Source organism: Cupressus sempervirens, chromosome 5 (genome assembly GCF_028749045.1).
Source record: "Cupressus sempervirens isolate cs-2001-9-10 chromosome 5, ASM2874904v1, whole genome shotgun sequence".
Classification (NCBI taxonomy): domain Eukaryota; kingdom Viridiplantae; phylum Streptophyta; class Pinopsida; order Cupressales; family Cupressaceae; genus Cupressus; species Cupressus sempervirens.
The window spans coordinates 299,067,954-299,090,558 of NC_143122.1; the positions used below are offsets into that span (position 1 = coordinate 299,067,954).

At 34.1% G+C, this 22,605-nt stretch overlaps 1 protein-coding gene across 2 annotated transcripts in view; it reads right to left on the reverse strand.

Moving 5' to 3' along the window:
• Positions 1-22,371, reverse strand: part of LOC149555759 (C2 and GRAM domain-containing protein At1g03370-like) — a 244,972-nt gene extending 222,601 nt beyond the window's left edge. For both annotated transcript variants that reach the window (XM_089829905.1, XM_089829906.1), the window contains exon 1: positions 22,014-22,371. In XM_089829905.1, coding sequence (XP_089686031.1) covers positions 22,014-22,332 — 319 coding nt within the window. In that variant the 5' untranslated portion in view covers positions 22,333-22,371. The remainder of the gene's footprint in view (positions 1-22,013) is intronic.
• Between the last annotated feature and the right edge of the window lie 234 nt (positions 22,372-22,605).

Here is a 22,605-nt window from a genome sequence, read left to right on the forward strand (position 1 = left end):
CAAAGTACATGGGAAAACATGCATATGACATTTTTGACTTTTCAAAAAGTGATGTTGTCAATCAGGATTGTGCCTATAGCAAGATACAGAATCAAGCCATCTTTTTGAAACATGGAAACTCTCTCGGGTGGTGGGTTGTCCTAAAACAAGAGATGAATCTCCAAAAGCTAGCCTAGTTCCTAAATAGTGATCACCTAAACCTAAATTATACGTAAGATAAGGGATGAGAAGTGAATGACAAATAATGAATACTAACCTAAATGAGGTGATACACCGATGCTTTTTTGAATGTAACTTTAATTAAATCAACACAAATTATGAAAGACAATTGATTCACAATACTCAAACAAACATATAATCACAAAAGTGTTTTTATGCAAGGACCGGGATCTTCTGCTTTGAAAGGAAAACCTAGGTTTTACCAATTTTCTGCAAAAAGAACAATGATCACAAACAAAAACCTGTAATCACACGTATCAACATTCAAATCTGCAATAAGGAATATTACTTAAATGAAGGCGAGCACAACATGAAAGTAAAAAATTCACAATATTGCACGAGAATCAATGAGAAGGAACAGCTGAATCTCTATAACCAATGCTGAAAAAACCTCTACTACAAATTTGCTCTTACAATCAACTCAAAATCTGCAATGCGCAAAAATCTGAATCTGAAGTAAGATCCTCTACAATGAGGTGAATGTACAATATATAGAACTCATAACCCTAATTCGGATTCCAAGATCATGCCTAGAAAAAATAAGTCAAAATGATAGAAACTATGAAGAAGTCTCTGAAAACTACCATCAACCACCTGCCCAATTGATAGATAACTAGAAAACTGCCTCTAGCTCCTCAAAATCATGCATAAAACCCTAACTCGGATCCCTCAAGTAACCCAAAAATATAGCATGTAAAACTCCTCATAATTATGCAAAAATATGCATAAAAAAGGCTCTCATCATGAACTACATGCAAAAATAGCCTTAACTGCTCCATACATCACCAAAAAAGCACTAAAGTGCTCCATTACCGCATGGGAAACTCGAACTGCTTTTAACCTTCAAAATTAGCTCTTTATCTTTACATGAAAAAGTTCACTGAATGTCACTTTTGAGTTTAAAAATAGCCACTAAAAACTCTCCTTGTATTTAGCATTTAAAATCATTAATTCCTCTTAATTCCGTTTATTTAATCAATAAAATCAAAGGCTTTATAATTATAGCCATTTGATATATTAATTTTACAATCATAACTTCATTTTCTTATATTTATTAATATTAATGTGTTTATCATTATATTTATTAATTTTAAACACATTAATATTAACAAATATAAGAAAGGGAATATATAAAATATATTTTATGAGTGTTATATGTATGAAATAATTAATACATAATTTATTTAATATATATAGCACTTAAATAAAATATTTTTTTAAAATTTTATATGCATTGAATGAACTATGGGCATTATTCCTTTTATGCATATAAGACTTAAGTGAAATGAATAAAGTTTCAAAAACGAATAATCAAAGCTTTTAACCCTGGACCCGAAATTCTATCAAATACGGCAAAGGGTTTTCAAAAGGCAAAAAAGGCAAAGGCAGATGCAAGTTTTGTCTTTGTCATTTGTTGATTTTTGCAAGGAAGGAGAAGAAAAAGGGCTTCTCAAACCCTAGCCATCATGGATATTTCCTTCTGTGTGATTTCTTGCTGTGGATGTTGGACACCATGCTTTGGCGTAAGCTGCTTCCATCTGCTAGCTATGGACGCCATTTCATGAGTTTAGTTCTAGGCGTGTTTCTTTCATGGCCGAGTTTGGACGTCGTGAGGTCCTGGTATTTTCTAGCTGCGACTTTATTGTTATGTTGTTCTTCATCATTTGAACATCATTCTTTCTTGGTTTTTATGTGAGCCGCTAGTAACCATGATCTTATTTGGCATTTTCTATTGTTTTGCTAGATGGCTTGAGCTTTCTCTATGTAGATTTGTACGCCATAAGGGTTTCATTTGTCAGATAAATTCGTGAGAGTTTTTCTTCATCTTGTCGTGACTTATCTCTTCCACAGATTTTTGCTATTCAAGTGCCTAAAGCTATGAATCTTGGATGCCATTTCCTTTGACTGCAGGTTTTTGGCTTTGATTCAGTTGCTACTTGGTGAGTTCTCCTTTCATGGCTATGGACTCAGGCATTCATTCACGGATTTAGCTTGCTTGTTGGGTTAAGCAGTGAATCTGTTGCTGTAACACCTCTATTTTATGATATTCTTGAGGCAATGAAATATCTATGGGATATGTTATGGTGCTGCTAGTTTTTGTGTTTCATGTTCTTTGCTTTGACAAAGAGATTTGTGTTCAATACATCCATTTCTATTAGGCGCTCCTTGTCTCTCTCCTTGCAAGCATGGTTCCTGCTTCCATCCAACTTTGTGTTGTGTGCATGAAAATATAAGCACCATAATCTTCTTTGTCATTTCTTTAGACAAGCTGTATCTTGGTTACACATTCTATCATATATTCCTGCAACACATGCACTTCCTAATTCTGTTACTTATCTATTGTTCTATCTACACATTATCTTTGAATATCAATACCTCTTTACCCATGTTGTTGTGTTGAAAAGAAGGATGTCCGCTGTCTACTTGCAGCACAAGTTGATGTATTAGTTGAAAGTCCTTTGCTGAAATGCATTTGATAACCTATAACTAACTTGTGACTGGCTGCTGCTAGGATTTTCAAGTTTGATAGAGATTGCCAAAGGATTCTATTGGTTTTCTCTGACGCCTTCAAGATTAATGATTTTTTTTTCTCTTGTAATACCTACCATAGAGGCTTAGTGGTATGTTTGCTTCAAATTTGTAACTCTTAATGCATTGATGTTGTAGCATAAGCCCTTCAAAATTTATAGTTTTAAGACTCATGACTACATTACCACAATGATTGCACTTCTAATCACTATATTCATTTTTGTCATGGAATAACTTTCATGAGTATTTGCTGATCAATTTGTGCCTCTCATGAGCATATTCGTACATCTTGGATAGTTAAGGTTCAAACATGGAGAACTTCCCCGCGGACATTTTATTATGCCAATGATCTGTCCTTTGATACTATGATATTTGTTGGGGTATTTGCTGTTGATTGCTCATTGTTATACCAAAATAATAATTTGCACTTTTATTCGTAACCACTCATGATGTTAAACTGGTTGAGATGTTACTTTGTTATGATTCTATGATAAGTAACATGACTATTGATCCACTTCTAGCATGATGTTGAGATAGTACATGAACTCTGAATAACACCCTCTGTTTCTGTTAAAACTCATTGCATCTTGCTTTTTTCTTTTTTTCTTTTTTTTAAAATGTTGAAGTCTCTCTTTGTTGTAACTGAATTGCTTTGCCCTGTGATAGATGAACAGCAATTTGTCCCAAACCATATAATATGGTGTTTATCACTGACTATATTCCTTAATTATATTTCAAATTTACCCATTTAAAAATGAAAGTTGATTGCTATGTATATCTGAAACATTTATGGTAGTAAAAAAGAAACACTTATGCCTTATTGCATTAATTGTTGTAGTTTTATTCAGTTACATTACATATCCCAAATTTTTCCATAAAATCTCTGTTGTTTGACACCTTTTTCATTTCTTGCCGATATACTTGTAAAGATTTAATTAGTTCCGCTCGTAGACTAAGAATTCCAATGCCCTCCATGATTTGACTGAAAGGTTTCATACCTGTAACACATGTACGTCCCTTTAACAATCTCCTCGTGTCCTCAACCTTCTGCTATGGTCTGCTATGGTTCAACTAGAAGGTCCCATACTTGTAATTTATGTATGCCCCCTCAACAATCTCCCCATGTCTTTAGTCTTCGCCTCTACATGATTTGACTAGAAGTTTTCACGCTTGTAATTTATGTGTGTCCCTTCGATAGCCTCCTCAGTCCTTCAATCTTGGCCTCTACATGATTCAGTCGAAAGGCTTCATGCATGTAATTTATGCAAGATCCTTCAACAACCTCAAACTTCATACCTGTATTTGCACATGAAACAAACTCATTAGTATAAACATGTTTTATTTTCAGATTTCTCTCTTGCCTTCTTGTCTTTTAATATAGTTATCTAAATAACCATGTTGTAGGAACAGTAGTGTATAGATAACTGGAAAGATTTCCATTGCTCAATTCATATGAACTGACCCTCCTCTTCTTTCATTTTTGTAGGGCTATTCCCAGACGGAGATGCAGGCTCAATCTTTCAACATTCAGAACAACGAATCTTCCATTCAGGCAATGGAGGTCTTTCCTTTTATCTTCTCAGTACTTTTCTATTTATAAAGTGTGTTTATTCAGATATTATGTTAGAAGCTGAGAATGCTTGTGCGGTATCTGAATGCATTGTATTTAAGTATTGTGTAAAACTTGAACACTTTGTACCTTATCAAAACAGTTTTGGTACATGTATTTCGAATAAAAGTGATCAATTTTCTTGTTTGCTGATTTTTGTACTTTACTTTCTGCATCCTTTTCATTCTGTAATATGTATTTTCAACAACTAAAAACACTTAGCTCAGTATAAAGGCAAGCATAACATAGCAATTTAGGAGGCATGTTAAATTGGTAACAAGTGACTTTGAGTTAAAAAAACAAGTTTTAGAGATGCAATTACACGTAAAACTTTTCATGTAATCATGTCATGCAAGCGGATGCAGAAAGCGAGATGAGTGGAAATGTTAATGGAAAATGCAATTACATGTATGTGCGGATGATGAATGAGATGAAATACATGTAATCGTCTTTGATGAAAAAAAATGGAAATGGAATGTGATGATGCTTTTGCATGAAATGGAAGGTGGAGTGAATTGAAACATGACCAAATTCTTGGGAAAGAAATATGCAACTTCTCCAAAATGGAGAAAAATCGAAAAGAAAACACAAAAAAACAAAACTCCAAAAGAAAAACGTACCTTTGGCAAAAGATTCAAACATGTCAGCAAGCAAAGCACTTCAACATGCAATTTCGAATTTGAAGTTTGGGAAAAAACCAAAAACATGAAAATGAACCTTTTCATCATTTTTAAAGGAAAAATACACTTTACATGGCAACAAAATCAACAAGTGTAAATCATCAAGCTAAAATGTGCATAAAATCAACAAGATAAGCACAAGTTTATTAGCAAGCAGGAAAATGTCCACTTACATGATGATTATGTGCCAAAAATGAAAGAGGGAAAAACTCCACTATTAAAAAATTGTCCAACAAACTTAAATCTTTTCAAACTTTGCAAGAGGAATTCGTAGTAGGCAGAAAATGAGGTGTTTTTGATGCACAATGCCAAAAACGTGCCCTAGAATCCCTCAAACTTCAAACTTTTTTAGCAAATGCATGTTCATGGAACATTTTTGAGTAAAAAAGTGGTTCAAATCTTCCATGTTATAAGTCGTTTTTGTCATTTGGATGCAAAAACATGCCCTTTGGTGTATCAAAGGGGGATGTATGTGCCAAAATGACTTTTCTCCAAGCAAAAACGTGATTAAAATCACTCTAAAATGGACGTTTTTAAAGAAAAAATGTGTCTGCAAATCATCATAAAAGGAACGTTTTTAGCATGAAATCAAACATCCATAGCATGGAAATGCCATAAGATGCAAAAACGCCTCTCTTCTTTGGGATTTTCAAGTCATTGCATGATCAAATCCAAGTTTTTGAGTGAAAAACGGATTCTTGGAGGGCAACCACATGAAGTTTTTTTAAAAACGGGTTGTGGAGGATCAAAAGCATGTGTTTCAATGCAAAACGCACCTTTTGGAGGTGATAGCATGTTTTAAAAATGTCATATGAAATAAAACACACCTTTTAGAGGCTATTACATGTTTTAAAAACATGTAATGGGCTCTCCCAAGGCAAAAACACCTTTTTGGTGCATACGCATGTTTTAAAAACATGCTTTTTGCCAAAAAATAGAATTTAGAGGTGCAATCACGTCTTTGGTGCAAAACACACCTTTTTGGTATACAAACATGTTTAAGTTACATGCATATGCAACTTAGGCAAAAGCTCACCTTTTTGGTGCATACGCATATAACACATGTAGTTCAACTTTTTGATGTCATTGCACATTTTAAGTGAGTTTACATGCAATAGCATCAAAAAGGTCCACTTTTAAGTGATTTTACATGCAATAGCATAAAAAAGGTCCACTTTTAAGCGATTTACACATTTAAGTGATTTTTTCAAGCACGTGTCAATTTAATTTTGATAAAATATTACTTAAGTGGGACATAAATTATATTTACATTATCATATTAACAATACAATGTGTAAAAATAATTTAAAAAGTAATATTTTACTAGAGCATTTGATTTAAATATAAAAAATTAATTAAACTATGTAGTTAATATAATCACTTAAGTGAAAAATCAAAAAAACAACTCAACTTAAAAACATAACATAAAGTGGACTATAGTTACTTTAAGTGAAAAATTAAATGATAATGATATGATATGATATGATAAAGTAACTTTAAAATATAACATAAAGTGAATTTAAGTTATATTTTTTTAAAAGTGAATGTCAAATTAAAAATATAACATGATATTTTTAATTTGTGCAGTTGCATCAAAAAGGTCCTCTTTTTGGGCACTAAAATGGTCATATCTTTTGATTGCCAACACAGATTGAGCCCTAAGATAGATCAAATCGAAAGGAAAACCGAAAACAATGGCTTGAGCACCAAAAACACACACTCAAAAATGAAAAAAAAGACGATGGAGGCCTAAAAAATAAGCATAGCCTCAACAAAAAAAGACTTGACAAAAGTCTTCCGTAAAAGAATTTGTTACGTGAATTGGAGTCAATTGATTGATCAAAATTAAGCAATTGAATAAAAAATTCAACTTAGAGAAATGCGAAACTACTTTGAAAAAGTTTCGTACTGTTACCTACATTTTGTTGTGACAAAATGCAGGACAACAATATTATGCTTGTGGATGTTTGTCATTTTTTGTTGGGGAGATCATGACAATTTGATCATCGTGCAATATATGATGGGTATGCAAATACATATTATTTGAAAAAGGATGAAATTTGATACAAGTTGAAGCTATTGAAGGAAAAAAGGAAAATGTAAGTAGAAATGCAAGAATATGTGTAGTTGATGGTAGGAAGTTTTTAGAAGGTATGAAGCATGAGCTTATGTGTTTTTCTTTGATTCTATAAGTTCATAAAGAGAAAGAAGAAGATGAACTTGTGCAAGTTGCATATTTATTGGATTCATACCAGCAAAAAGGTTAGTTCAGAAGAAATTTCGGTCGTTCAAAACAAATTTTTACGAGCACTAAATTGTGAAGCTTCTTGGTGCCAAAACATTCCACTGTCAGTGATAGAAAGTTACTTGGAGAGTTGTCGTCACCACCGAGAATGTTGACACCCGTTGTTTGCAATGGTTCTGCCATCCTAATGTAGCAAGCCAAGACAAACTAGTACATGATCATCATAAGTTTGGGTTTTCTTTGGAGGATTTTGAACCTGAGGAGTGTGAAAGTGGGAGATTGCAATACATGAAGAAAGCAATGAGCGAGGAGGACGAGTGGGGAGGTGGGGTTGGTGAAGAGGACAGGAAACCTTGTGAAGGTCGGTTGTAGGTGCTGAAATTGAGCAACTATTGTTGGCCAGAACATGGGGGGACATCGTCTTCTTGGTCGAGTGAGCTAATAGGGAGGGGTAAGGTAAGGAAAAAGGAAAGGAGGACGAGGGAGTGGTTGTGCCCGTTTTCACAGAGTTCGGGGTAGCGCAGCTCAGAGCCGTCGCTAGAGTCTTCCATATCAACAACATCGTGTATACTTCAGCTTAGTTTAATTAGAATCGAACCATCCCTATATTTAGGACTGTGTTCTTTTGACACTGGGAGCTCCAAATGATCTGTGGGTGCCTTCATTTAAATACTATTTCTCAGTAAGAACTGCTAAGAACAATTTGCTTATTGGTAGAAAATCGAAGGTTCTGTTGGTGGAGAATTTATTCAATTATCCGCGACTCTATTCATGCAAATTTCGTGGTATTGTTAAGATAAATTTATGTGCTTATAAAGTAAATATGGGATGTGGAGCCATTTCTGAGTATATATAACTTATTGGTTTTGTATTTTGGATAGATTGATTATAATTAATTTATGGAGTACGTTAGAGAAAATTCAAGATGAATTTGCTTTGCACTGATAAATTGTATTCCTCATTTTGCATCTCGCTTGTTATTTCCATTCAAAGTATAAGGCACAACAGTTGATCAAGTACGAGAAAAATGGTATTTAATTTCAAACACGTATTTAATTTCAAACACTCCACCTCATAGTTTACACATGTTTCAAATTAAACCTGACCAATTTATTTTTTGTGGGATAGTTAATTATTTATGGGTTTGTCCTTATGGGGATATAGTCGTATTGAATTACAGTTTATTTAATAGATTGGTGAGTGCTGCTGGCATTGTCTTCCTTACTTTGATTGTTTTATAGTTTCTTTTTTATATTGACAGTGTGACAATTTGAACTAATGACATCCTAGCAAAGAGGCAAGTCAACTCACCGCTGTACTTTTCTTAGTTTGAAATGTTTTGTAATCATAATACCAAAAACTAATTCAAACTGAAATAGAGTTTCAAAATTGTATGTGCTAAAATTGTTTGAAAATATAATACATGTAAAAATATTTTGCTAACTACTTTGAATTCAGAAAAGGAAGTGGAAGTTTCAAGTAAAATAAGCAGTTTATTTCAATGAACCTTTTGATTCACTTGAGGTTATAAATTCACTTCTTATATAATGATTACTATATATTATGTACTTTAGTGGCATTGCTTCAGAATTATCTATTCTTGAGAGTCTTTATGGTTACCTTTGCGAAGAACTTCTATTCTTTGCTATCTGTATATTTGATGTTACCAAGTGAAACCTGAAGGAGGTTTTAAGGGTTGCTCCTTTGTGGCTTTTTGATGTGTTATACATCAAAGTATTTCTCTTAAATGTTAATGTTTTAGCGTCAAAAGAAGTAAAACATGAATTATTTAATATACTGATAATTACTGCTGATTATATCAACTACATGAATGTGTGTGTGTGTGTGTGTATATATATATATGCTTATGTTCTTGTAGTATTATGATATGGATTATCAGCAATCACTTAATATACTGTGATCAGATTTCATTGATTATCGGCAGCCTCTTATATATTGTGATCGGGCTCCTTAATGATATCGGGAGATATTCATATTATCGTGCGATATTATAATTTGGTTATCGGGCACATACTAATTACGTAGGTTGTTTATTATTATGAAACATGCCTCCGAAGAGGCATGCCTTTCTTCGGAGTCATGTGTTTTGCCCAAGTATATATATGCACTCTGATTGCAAGGAAAGGCAATCAATCTACGACATTCCAGTACCTGCGGTTAGTAAAAGGACATTTGATTAATATTGCACTTTGCAAATATAATCACATCAGATATATATCACTTCATTCATAATAATATACAGTCAAAAGGAAGGCAAACAGTGATCACTGGCAAAGAAGGAGGAAATACTTTCAGCACTATTCAAGTAAGATATTCTCTGTAGACATTCATTTTGTAATTGTTTTTATCTATCGGAGATCCACAAATCTTAACATGTTATCAGAACTATACTAATACGAAAATTATTACAAACTATCTATTCAATCTAAAATTTCAAAAGTTAAAGAGAGTTTTTTTTAAATCATATTATTAAAATGGTGAATCATGTAAGGATAGAAGATGGGCTAGAGGGAGCATCAAATTTCTCAACCTGGAAAATCAAATTATTAATAGTATTAAGAGAAATGGAATTAGAGAAATATATTGAATCAAATTTACCCATGCCTAAAAATGAATCAGAAAAGGTAACTTAGAAAAGGCATAATAACAAAGCAATGAAGATCATTATAGATTCAGTAAAAGATCATATTCTTCCATCTATAGCTAATCTTCAGACTGCATTTGAAATGTCCTCTATTCAAAACACATTTGAAATCAACAACACTAGTAGATTATTAACTTTAAAACAAGATCTACTATATGTAAAGATGAAAAATGGAGAATCTATAACTTCATATTTCTTAAGAATTACTGAGTTAAAAGATTAGCTCACAACTATGAATAATCAATTGATGACAAGGAACTAAGCATGATTGCTCTTAGAGATCTTCCTCTTTCATGGGAAACCTTCATTCGAGGTTTAAGTTCATGACCCGAACTTTCGAAATTTGATCAGTTAAAGAATGAATGTACTCAAAAAAATCCAAATTGGCTTCAAGAGGACTTATTACAAATCAAGAGGGAGACATCCAAGCACTGTATACTAAATCAAACAAGAAAAGAAAGTTTAAACATAACAAGAAGGAATTCAACAAAAATCACAAATATCACAAACAACGTGACTGGTCCAAAGTTAGATGTTTTAAATGTGACAAGAGTGGTCACTCCTATTATGTATGTCCAGAGAAGCAGAAAATTCAAGCAGCATTAGCGGAAGTTAAGGATGAAAATATTGAGAAAGTAGAAAAAGAAAATTATGCATTCTATTTAGCTCTCTCAAGTGAATTAAACACTAACCTCAATACTTGAATCATAAATAGTGGAGCTTCTCATCACATCACTGGATTTAAGGATAAGTTTGAAACTTTCTCTAATCATGCATCAAAAGAAGTAACCATTGGAGATAACTCCTCTTATCCTATTAAAGGAATTGGTTCCTGTTCTATACAACTAAATTTTGGAATTACACTTCACCTCAAGAATGTTTTATATGTACCAGGAATCAAGAGAAACCTTGTCTCCATCTCCGCACTTGCTGATCAAGGATACAGAATTGCATTTCAAGAAGATAGAGTTCTATCTTGGCCCAAGAACTCAACTATTAAGAAAGCCATCTCCATTGGAGTCAGAGATGAGAGTCTTTATAAGCTTTGTAATAATCAAAAACCTAATCTAAACTTAACCATTAGTAATGGTCAGTCAAATTCCTCTGAAATCTGGCATGGGAGACTAGGTCATCGACTTTATCATCTATAGGGAAAATTGTAAAAGGCCTACCTAATCTGAAAACTGATCATATAAGTATTTGTAAGGGATGTACATTAGGTAAAAATACTAAACATTCCTTCCCTAAAATTGATCATAAATCCAAATCCATTCTTGAACTTATTCACACAGATCTCTATGGCCCCATGTCAATCCCCTTTCTTAATAGGTGTCTTTTCTATATAATTTTTATTGATGATTACTCTAGGAGAATCTGGATCTATTTTCTAAAAAAAAAGGAGTCATCTGAAGTCTTATCCAAATTCAAAGAATTCAAAGCCTTAGTTGAAAACCAATCAGGTCATAAGATCAAAACTGTAAGGTCAGACAATGGGGGTGAATACATATCTGATATTTTTAAAGAAAAAAAAAATTCTACATTTATGTTGGGATTAAGAGGGAGTTTTTTGTACCTTATAATCCTCAACAAAATGGAATAGCTGAAAAAAAAAAATAGATCTATAGTTGAATCAACTAGAGCTATGTTACATGATCAAAATCTTCATTATTCATTTTGGGCTAAAGCATCTAATACAGCTGTCTACATTCAAAATCGATGCCCTCACTCCATATTAAAGAATACCACCCCAAAGGAAGCATTCATGGGCGTTAAACCAGATATAAGTCACCTGAGAATATTTGGATGGCCAGTTTATATTCACATACCAAAAGAGAAAAGAACGAAATTAGAACCTTCCGAGAAGGAGGGAATATTCATTGGATATAGTGAAACTACAAAAGGATACAAGATCTACATTCCTGGGCAAAGAACAATTGAAATTAGCAAAGATGTAATATTTGAAGAAGACACAGCCTTTAAAATATCTAGTAATAGTGATGAATCCATTTCTAAAGAAGATCAACCTACAGAAATTGAGAGGGAGGATGATTCTGATCTCTCTTCCATGTCTAATCATAGAGAGTTTGAAAACATCAGCACTAATAAAAAGAGACCTCTTTGGGCTAAGAAAATGTTAGAAGAAAATCAGGTTGAACCAGATGAAGTAATTCAAGAAAGCAAAAGGACCATAAACCAATCATGTTATGTTTCATTGCTATCTGAACTCATAAAATCTGAACCTGCTAATGTTGAAGAAGCTCTCGCACATCAATCATGGAAGGAAGCAATGATTGAGGAATATAACTCTATATTAAAGAATGACATATGGGATGTTGTACCAAGACCTAAGAATAAATCAGTTGTCTCTTCCAAATGGTTATTCAAGATCAAACATGCGTCATATGGCAGTATTGAAAAATACAAAGCAAGATTTGTAGCCCGAGGGTTCTCTCAGAAAGAAGGCATTGACTATGAAGAAACATTTGCCCCTATTGCCAGGTACACTTCAGTTAGAACAATCTTAACAATTGCAGCATCCAAAGGATGGAAGGTACATCAGATGGATGTTAAAACAGCATTTCTCAATGGCAAGATTGAAGAAGAAGTCTATATTGAACAACCAGAAAGGTTCAATACTTATGAAAGCAAAACTCATGTTTGTAAATTTAAAAAAGCACTTTATGGACTCAAACAGGCTTCCAGAGCCTGGTATGAAAGAATAGATAACCACCTATTGAAGTTAGGATATTTCAAAAATGAAGCTGACCCAAATTTGTATTTCAAAACTGATGGCGATGATATGATTATCCTTGTATTATATGTTGATGATCTGCTAATAACAGGTGAGGAACATCTCATAAAGAAATGTAAGCAAGAACTCATAGCAGAATTTGAAATGAAAGACTTAGGGTTACTTCAGTACTTTCTGAGATTAAAAGTCTGGCAACAAGACAACTGTATTATACTAAATCAGGGAAAGTATACAATTGATATTTTAACCAAATTTGGGATGATGGAATGCAAACCACCTGCTACTCCTATGGAAATAAATCTACACAAATTGAAAAATGGTATGAACAAATCTGAACCTGCAGATCCTACTTACTATAGACAAATTATTGGATCCCTAATGTATTTGGTAAATACTTGTCCTAACATATGCTATGCTACTCATACCTTGAGTCAGTTTATGTGCGCACCTAAGAAGATACATCTACATGCAGCTAAGTACATATTGAGATATCTAAAGGGCACTATTGGAATGGGAATCAAATATGACAAAGTAAACATTGAACTTCTTGGATATTCAGATTCTAATTGGGTTGGAAGCTCCGTTGAGCAGAAGAGTACTTCAGGATATTGTTTTAGTCTTGGATCTGGTATGATTTCTTGGTCTAGTTGGAAAAAAACTTCAGTAGCATTGAGTTCCACCAAAGTTGAATACATTGCATCTTCCTTGGGTGCTAGAGAAGCAATATGGTTACGAAAGTTGTTATCAAATCTCTTCAAAATACATTTGAATCCCACTGTGATTTATTGTGATAATCAAAGTTGCATTAAACTTTCATCTAATCCAGTATTTCACAATCACTCCAAACATATTGAAATTTCATTTCATTACATCAGAAACATGGTGAATCGAGGAGTTACTCAACTAGAATATATATGTACAAATGAGTAAACTGCTGATATCCTTACCAAGCCTCTTGCTAAAGTGAAGTTGAAATACTTCAAAGAAAAACTTGGTATGATTAACTGTAATGATAAAATTTGAAATTGAAATGTTTATCTCATTTGAGTTTATGTTTCTATTGGTTTCTTAGCAGCAGTTGATATGTAATGGAAGGTAACGATCTTTCATGGACACATTCATTAGAAGGAAATTATTTACAAGGTGAAGATCTTGTAAATAATATACCTGTGTGTATTATGAACATCTCCAGACATTGCTTAAGTGCAAGTAGAGATTATATGGGCATCTCTAGACATTGCTTAAGTGCAAGTAGAGATCATAAGAGTATTATGGGCATCTCTAGATATTGCTTAAGTGCAAATAGAGATTATATGTGTATCATGGACACCTCTAGACATTTCTTAAGTGCAAGTAGAGATCATGAATGTGTCATGGACATCTCTACACATTGCTTAAGTGCAAGTAGAGATCATGAAAATTTAATCACTATCGACATCTCTAGACATTGCTCAAGTGCAAGTAGAGATCATAGGATATACTTTGTATTGTTCAGAAATTTTTAATACATATTGTGTTGATTACATGATGATTCTAATTTATTGATGTTTTACTTCTCCCTTGCTAAAGAGGGAGTGTTAACGTTTTAGCGTCAGAAGAAGCAAAACATGAATTATTTAATATACTGATAATTACTGCTGATTATATCAACTACATGAATGTAAGCATATGTGTGTGTGTGTGTGTGTGTGTGTGTGTATGTCTGTATGTATGTATATATATATATGCTTATGTTCTTGTAGTATTATGATATGGATTATCGGCAATCACTTAATATAATGTGATCAGATTTCATTGATTATCAGCAGCCTCTTATATATTGTGATTGGGCTCCTTAATGATATCGGGAGATATTCATATTATCGTGCCACATTATAATTTGGTTATTGGGCACATACTAATTACGTAAGTTATTTATTTTTATGAAACATGACTCTTCGGAGTCATGTGTTTTACCCAAGTATATATATGCACTCTGATCGCAGGGAAAGGCAATCAATGTATGGCATCCCAGTACCTGCGGTTAGTAAAAGGACATTTGATTAATATTGCACTTTGTAGATATAATCACATCAGATATATATCACTTCATTCATAATAGTATACACTCAAAAGGAAGGCAAACTGTGATCGCTGGCAAAGAAGGAGGGAATACTTTCAGCACCATTCAAGTAAGATATTCTCCACAGAAATTCATTTTGTAATTGTTTTTACCTATCAGATATCCACAAAACTTAACATTAAATCCAGTGTTGTTTTTGGAGTTGGTAGAATTTCATTGAATTTGGAATTGTTTTCGAGAATGATTTCTTTTAGCTAAGTTGTATTTGCTCTTATGAAATTGAAGTCATTTGCAGGTGTCATGTAGAAACACCTTGTTGGCCCTTTATCTAGTTTAATATGTTGATGTAGTCTTGTATCGCACGTCGTTCATCAAATCTAGTGAGCTCACCACTTTGGTATCCACATATATGTGTTCATTTTTTTAATTAAAATTTTAGTAGTTTATTGCCTTTGAATGATTATTGCTATTTACGAAAACATCTAGTTGTAGAATTTGGATATAGTCTTTGGCTTACATGGGTATGCATTTTTAGGATGTATGCTGGTTGCTGGGCTAATTCAATGCATGTGAAAATATGTATATTAAATATGAATCATTAACCTCTAGCTCTGTTAAAATGTTTTGCATTTTATTCTAATTCAAAAGGTTTCTAGTAATCCTAATTCTCTTAAGTAATTTTTGTAAAATATTTGTCAATGAAATGAGGCTGAAGTTGATGCTACACTATTAATTATTCATAAACATGAATTTCCAAATATGGAAAAAATGCTTTCAAAAGTTGTTTATTTATTCCGTGAAGTAATTCTTGTCAAATATGTGTCACTGAAAATGGATTCCAGACAACATAGTGGAATACTGAAAAATCATTACACAACTACACAGTTTGATTTACTGTAAAATGTTATTAGATGAAATGACTGATACCTTATTTAATAATGAATCATTTATAAGAACACTTTCTAAGTGTTTTTTTATGGAAAATTTTTCATTTTGAACCAGAGTAGTATTAGGATGGTTGATCTTGGAATACACATCATTATTTAGATGCAATAACTTGTAAGTGGTCCCATTCATTGTAATGGGAGGTGCATTCTTGTAAGCCATTGCTCATAAGTCGATGAAGATTAATTCAAACTGCATGGTTGAATCTTGATAAATTGTCACACAGTAGGGTGCATAAAAAAAACCCACTTAAATGAATGGAGGAACTAGTAAATTCTATTTTGAATGGTTGATAAGACACAACACTTCTTTTAAGTTCTTTCAAATCTAGTAATATTGGAATTGTGGAATTTTAAGTCTTAAATAATGTGGATGCTCTGCACTTTTTTTTTTAAAATATTTTAATATTGTGTATTTTGTTTAGGACTATTTAGTGTGAGAAGGAACACCTGCTCCATAATTTAGTTGTTTTCATTTGTTGATCTTGAAGGAAAATCTTGGGACATGTTCAGTATGGTGGTGGTTCCATATCTGGTTTCTTGGGTAAAGATCATGTAAGTGTTGGCGATCTTGTTGTGAAAAAAAAGGTCTATATTTTTGTTATATAAATTATTAACATAGATTAAATGTATATGAACAAAAAAATATTCTTTTTGGGGATGAAAATAAGTTAACGAACATGTCAAAGGAGGAGCAGGAGCAAGAGGAGGAGGACACACATGAATTATTTGATATAATGTTACAATACATATGTCATCTCATGGAATGTGATGATTGAACAATATACGTCAAACACATTTGTAGATAAGACTTTAGAAACTTTCAACCTAATGCTATTGGCACCAATAAGGCATAATGGGTGAGCGAGAACAAAAAATACAGGGATGAAACATATTTATTGAAAAAGCTTTAAAAAATGTAGGCAAGAGGAGTTGAGAATGGTTGGGTAGAATAGTAGAGAAGAATGAATGGTGTGAGATGAGAAATACTAGGTTACTTGTATGAGAAGCTATGTGATGAACACATAATTTGTCACATTTATATAGTTTCATTCATTACATTTTCATGGTCTATTAAATATCATATTCTAACCTTAATTTAACAAGAGATATTAGAAAATATGAATAAATATTATTAATATTTTTATGGGAATTATTACAAATCATTGTGCCAAATATTAAATATCACATTTCAATCTTTGTGGAAAAGATAATTTAATGAGAGATATTAGAAGATATGAGTAAAGATCATTAATTTTCTTATCGGAACTACTACATGTCATCACCAAAAAGAACTATGCATGTCTTGGCAAGCCATCCCATAAAAATTTAGAAATCTAGAATTGAAACATAATAATGAATTTTATGTAGGAATTCACATGATTGATAAGATATAAAAAGAGTGTTTCAGTTGTTAAACAGTTCTGGAAAACTTTTGAAGAAGCTTCGTTAGAAGAAGACATCAGACAAGCTTTCAGAACTGAAGAGGTGTTGTTGTTAGAGCTGGACGTGAAGCTTGAGGATTTTGCAACCACACATACTAAAGTTAGCAATTACCAATAGGTAGTAAAAGAGAAGTAGAAGCTTTGGATTTGTCGGATGCGACCCAAGTGATGAAGATTATAGAGAAATTCAAAAGCAAACATCCAGACATGCCTCTGGTATAAACGGGAAGAAAACCCAAAAGCTAGAATTTCAGTTTTGATACTTGGGACATAATTCATGCGTCATTGGCTTGCGACAGTTCAGGGAATGAAGAGAAAGTACGCTGTGATGCAGCGATAACATGAAATGGTGCAGATCGCAATTTCATAGGGTTAAACAACTAACGAAGAAAAAAGATAGTGAAGTCGTGGACAGATCAGCAGTCAACATAAAGTTAGAAGGTTGAGCAGGGTGGCAGAAAGCTAAAAGATTATTGGTTCACGTGGCAACTTGGAGGCCCATTATTGCTGACCTGCTGATATATCTGATTTGGCATGCTAAGAATGAAGCAGGCAGCTCTTTAATGGCAAATCGATCTTTTGATCGTCTGCTACCACTTTTATGATCTCTGTGCATTGTAAATGTAGAGGATATTCCTCCTGCCGCTTGGTTTATCCATCTACCAATTAGAATGATAATGGCTGCCGTTTCTGTCTTCTCAGGGCTCTATTTGATGAAAGAAATGATTTTCCTGCATCTAGATGTGTACCTGAATCAGATCTTTCCCAGATTTGTAGTGATTGTTCTCTGCAACTTTAATGATAGTAGTTGATCTAAGCCTTAGGGAAGAAGCTATCTCGGTTATGCTTGAACTATAAAAACAAGTTTTGTGACTCTTCCAAGGGTCGGCCTTATTTTCTCTGATTCTAAAGTAGTAGTATTCTATGCTCTGTTACTGTAATTTCATTTTGTCTATGAATGAATGTAATTCTCTGTTGTACCTCATTCTCCCATCAATATTAGTGCAATATCTTCTACCTCTGTTGATGTTTTGTTTTCATTCTTCAATCTGCATAACAGTATCTACTTTCGCTTCTTGGATGTTATAGAGTGAAGTTCCTTCCTTGTAGCATCTTATTTGGTTCTTGATCTGCATGTGATTGTTGAGCTAATGCAAAGGTTGAATCAATGTATCTTGAGATTATATTGATGAGTAGTGCATTGTTAGGCAGAGATAAGGTTGAACAAACTATTTTGGTTTATTACCCTTTTAGATTAGATTAGGTAGTTTGCTTTCATGCATTCCTTCTCCCTTTTCCCCTTAAGAAGTAGTTAGATGCACCCTAATAGTAAGGAAGCCGGCCTTCTCTAGAGACTCAATCTCATTGTGCAAGTCCCACAACTTGTAGACTGTTTCCATGTTTCACAAGGTTGGCTTTAGGTAAGACTTTAGGCAAGGGTGCAACCTTTTGTGACAACAGTCACCAACTAGGATGATGGAAAGGCCACCAAAGCAAAGTTCTTGATTTTGTGGAAATGTTTGTCGCAATCTACTGTCTCTTTTTAGTAGTAGCAATGGCACAATTATCTGCTAAGAAATGAGTTTTTCTTGCATATTGATCTCTAATCCATTCGATGCTTGAATTCAAAATCAATTATTTGAAAACAATAACAACAATAGGCATTTCAAATGGTCATCTTAAGTCAACAATTTCATTTAGTGACAATGTACAAGAAAGTTGTCTCTTATGAATTGGTGACCCTTTTCAATTGTCCTCTTTGAGAACTTCAATGCTACATATTCCATGCTGTAATGTTCCTGTCATTAAATAAATATTTAATCAAACCTTTGTTAATGGGCCGATTGATTTAGTATATCTCGGACCCATTTTTATTTAATTGTTTCCATAGGTTTGGCCATCAGCTATCTTTGTAACCCGTCAGGAAGTTTCTCCGAAAGGTATTTAAGCATGGCATGTCGATAGTAGTATGTATGCACTTTGGATTATTTTCTTTGTAGTGTGAATTCCTCTTGAAGTTTTGGATTGTTCGCCATTTTGTAAGTGAAAGATCTTCCCTACTTGGTTTTCTGGTTCCAGTGAAAATTATCCCTCACCCTATTTCGTCTATTATTTGGCTCAAATCTAGCAGATCAAAGCATCTTTCTTATGTGCAAATATTATTTCTGGAATACATCTATCTTTATTTATGTTCATGTGTGGTCGTCTGCACTCTATTTTTCTAGTGATTCCCCATAGTTGATCAATAACTGCATTCTTCCGTACACCCTACTACAACCATCATTTTGTACACATTTCCCCATCACCGTACAGACTTGGAGTAGCTACTTTACGGATCACCCTGTGGACTGCATCACTAACACCATACGGCTTACATCACTGACCGCACGCCCCTATCTTGCTACACTGTTCGATTGCACCAATTGACCATACGGTCCTCTGACCTCTCTACCACTACCGTACAACCAAGACTGTGTTCACCTAACCGTACTTCATCCATTTGGCATCGTATGGCATCCTATTCTAGACATACTGCTTCTCCACTAGACTGTATGGCTTTCACAATTGCTCCATCAGTTGACATTAACGGTTACTAACGTGAGAAATTTTGATTCAGAGAAGACGTAGGGGAACATGAATATTACAATGTAGTCAATGATGAGTGGAAAAAAGTCTTTCATACAAGACTCCCCAGTTTTGTCCAATTGCCAATTCTTTATAACAATTCATAGTGGTAAATCAAAAACACCATTCTTTAGATACAACTTAAGGGACAGGAGCCAAGTACATAAAAGTTATCTAACCCATGGAGTTAAGACAAAATTAGAAAAAAATATGTTAAGTCAAGGCAGAAAGAATTGATGTCCTTAAGGAAGCATAATCCTAAGTACTTTTGATAAAAACTACAAGAAACCAAAAACCAAACTAGAGAACCGAATTACTCTAATTCAATGACTATAATATGCAAAGTTATTGGATGAATGCAAACAATAAAAGGAAATTTTACCATAGACAATGTATAGGTTAAACTCTTCTCAGTAAAAAAGTAATTAGAGATTGTATTAAGAGGCTGACATGTGGCAAGGCTCATGACATTGATGGGCCATAGGAAAAATAACTAAGATGGGAGCTGGAAGCTTTGGGAATATACATGAAATGTCAAACTAACCTAGAATAGCCTTATTCAAAAGCAGGAAGTCAACAACCCCTCAAACTATCTATCTAATAACTAATATGTTCAATCCCCTCCATTTAAAATGATTTAGAAGCATAGTGCAACATAGAATCATCAGTTGAGCTGAAAACGAAAGTGGGCGAAAAGGTAAACAGCCTTCATACCAAAACATTTAGCCATTAAGTCACTCTTAGATATCTAATAGATATAGGAGATATTTATTGTTGCTTTGTTGATTTCAGAAAGTCCTTGATGTGGTTCAAAGAAGCACAGAGTACAATGAAGAAGCTGGGCATACCAGATAAATATATATCCCAAAAGTAACAGTCTAGGATTTATTAGTAGGTCTGCACCAAAAACAAAATTAAAAAAAGTTCAATAGGGTGCTCCCCAAGTGACATTGGCATCAAGCAAGGCTGCTTATTGTCCCTCGTACTGTTTGGCCTATAGATCAACAAGCTGAAAGAATAGATAGATGAATTAGCATGCAGACGTGTCAGCTTGGCCGGATTTGTGGCAATGACAATTTCATATGTTATCTCATTATATCAACTTGGCAATGCCTGGAAGCCTTTAAAATCTGTTTAAAAGTATGGATCCAAGAAAACATCTTCAACATTAAGGTCTCGTTCCTCTATCTGCAACACGAACAAAAGCAAATAAACCATTTTTGAAGATCTACTACAGGTAGTGTCACAATACAATTACAAACTCAACCGGGAGTCATTCGGAATGTACAGGAGTATCCTCCATCCTAGACAGTGTCAACATGCAGAAGTATGGGATCAGAAGACAATCAGAGTACCGTTTGTCTTACTTGCAATGCCAGAATTTCCTTCTTGGGATGAGACAAAAGTGAACAAAACATTGAATCTGAAACAGACACAAATAGGGAGAATCCAAAAGCATTTAAACACTTTTAGATTCAAAGCTTCAGACACCTTTTTATAAAGGAAACAACCATGATACATTTTCTAGGATAGTTATAAAAATGAAAAGCATTGAGAGAAACAGATGGCCTAGAATAGTAGCAAGAGAAGAGTTGAACAAGTGGATGAGTATACGGCCCAGTAGTTTATAAACTGTTTCTTGGTGTCAGAGTCATCGATCTGAAGACAGTACCTGTTGGTCGAACCAAAGTGGCACGTCATCATGATCAATTATGTGCACATTGACATCATGTCAAGTACATCGATAACAGGAGAATTGACCCTATGTCTGCACTCTTTGAATAAATAAACTCGTAAAGCATGCAAATTCCCATTAAAATTATAAATTACGAGATCGAGAACCCAATAATACGTTGATCATGCTGCGCTTGACACAATCATTGTGCACTTAAGGCTCCCATCAGAACACAGTTGTTTCAGCTTTGAGGTGGCACGGACAAATTTGGTGTGATGAAAATTGAAATTCAAAAGTTTCCGAGAAAAAAAGTGTATAACCGTTAATTTATATCGACATTTCGATTCACAATCCACAATCCACAATCTGTTATCGGGATGATCACGAGCAAAGAAAAGATTGGTCGGGCTAAGCAAATACAAAAATACGATTGCAGGAGTAGATCATTAAAAAGATTATCATGAGAGCTAATGAAGTCATTTCTTTAACCGATTCAGCTTGACTACAATAGGAATGACAACTAACAGTAAAATGTGGAGGGAAGAGCCACAAAGATCAAAAACCTGAAAGGGAAGTCTTGGACTTTCTGGTGCGGGAACTCAAGGCGAACCAAGTAGGACCAATAACTTGCTTGTCCGCATTGAAAACGAGGGCAATTGGCACCTTCACATGCCCGCCAAATCCATGATCTCCTTGAACAGTGACGACCACCTCAGAATTCAAGTCATCTACCTTGAAAAAGAAATCCTCGTACCAAGGAAAGGAAGCCGAATTTGCTTTTCTGGTCTTGGCCTTCGTATTTCCAACCTGCAAGCGCACAAGTGCCTCTGAAACCCCACTGGGAAGGCCCCGCGCCTCTAACACCTGGACCTGTAACTTCATTTCTGCAATACCTCACTCTCATTTGTCTTCGCCGCATTTGAGTATCCTGGACGAATTAATGGTCTTGACCATCCGCCGATTCGAACTCCCGACGTGTCGCTACTTTAGGAAAAGGAAGGTGGTTAACTTTTTTCTAGTTTATTTCGATTTTGGAGAGCTTTACGATATGCTGACACCTTGTCTCATTCGCCTCTCCAACGTCTGGAGGTGGCCCTAAATATGAGGACTGTGCCTATTGCTGTCCAACACAATCAAATATTTTAAAGCGATGGA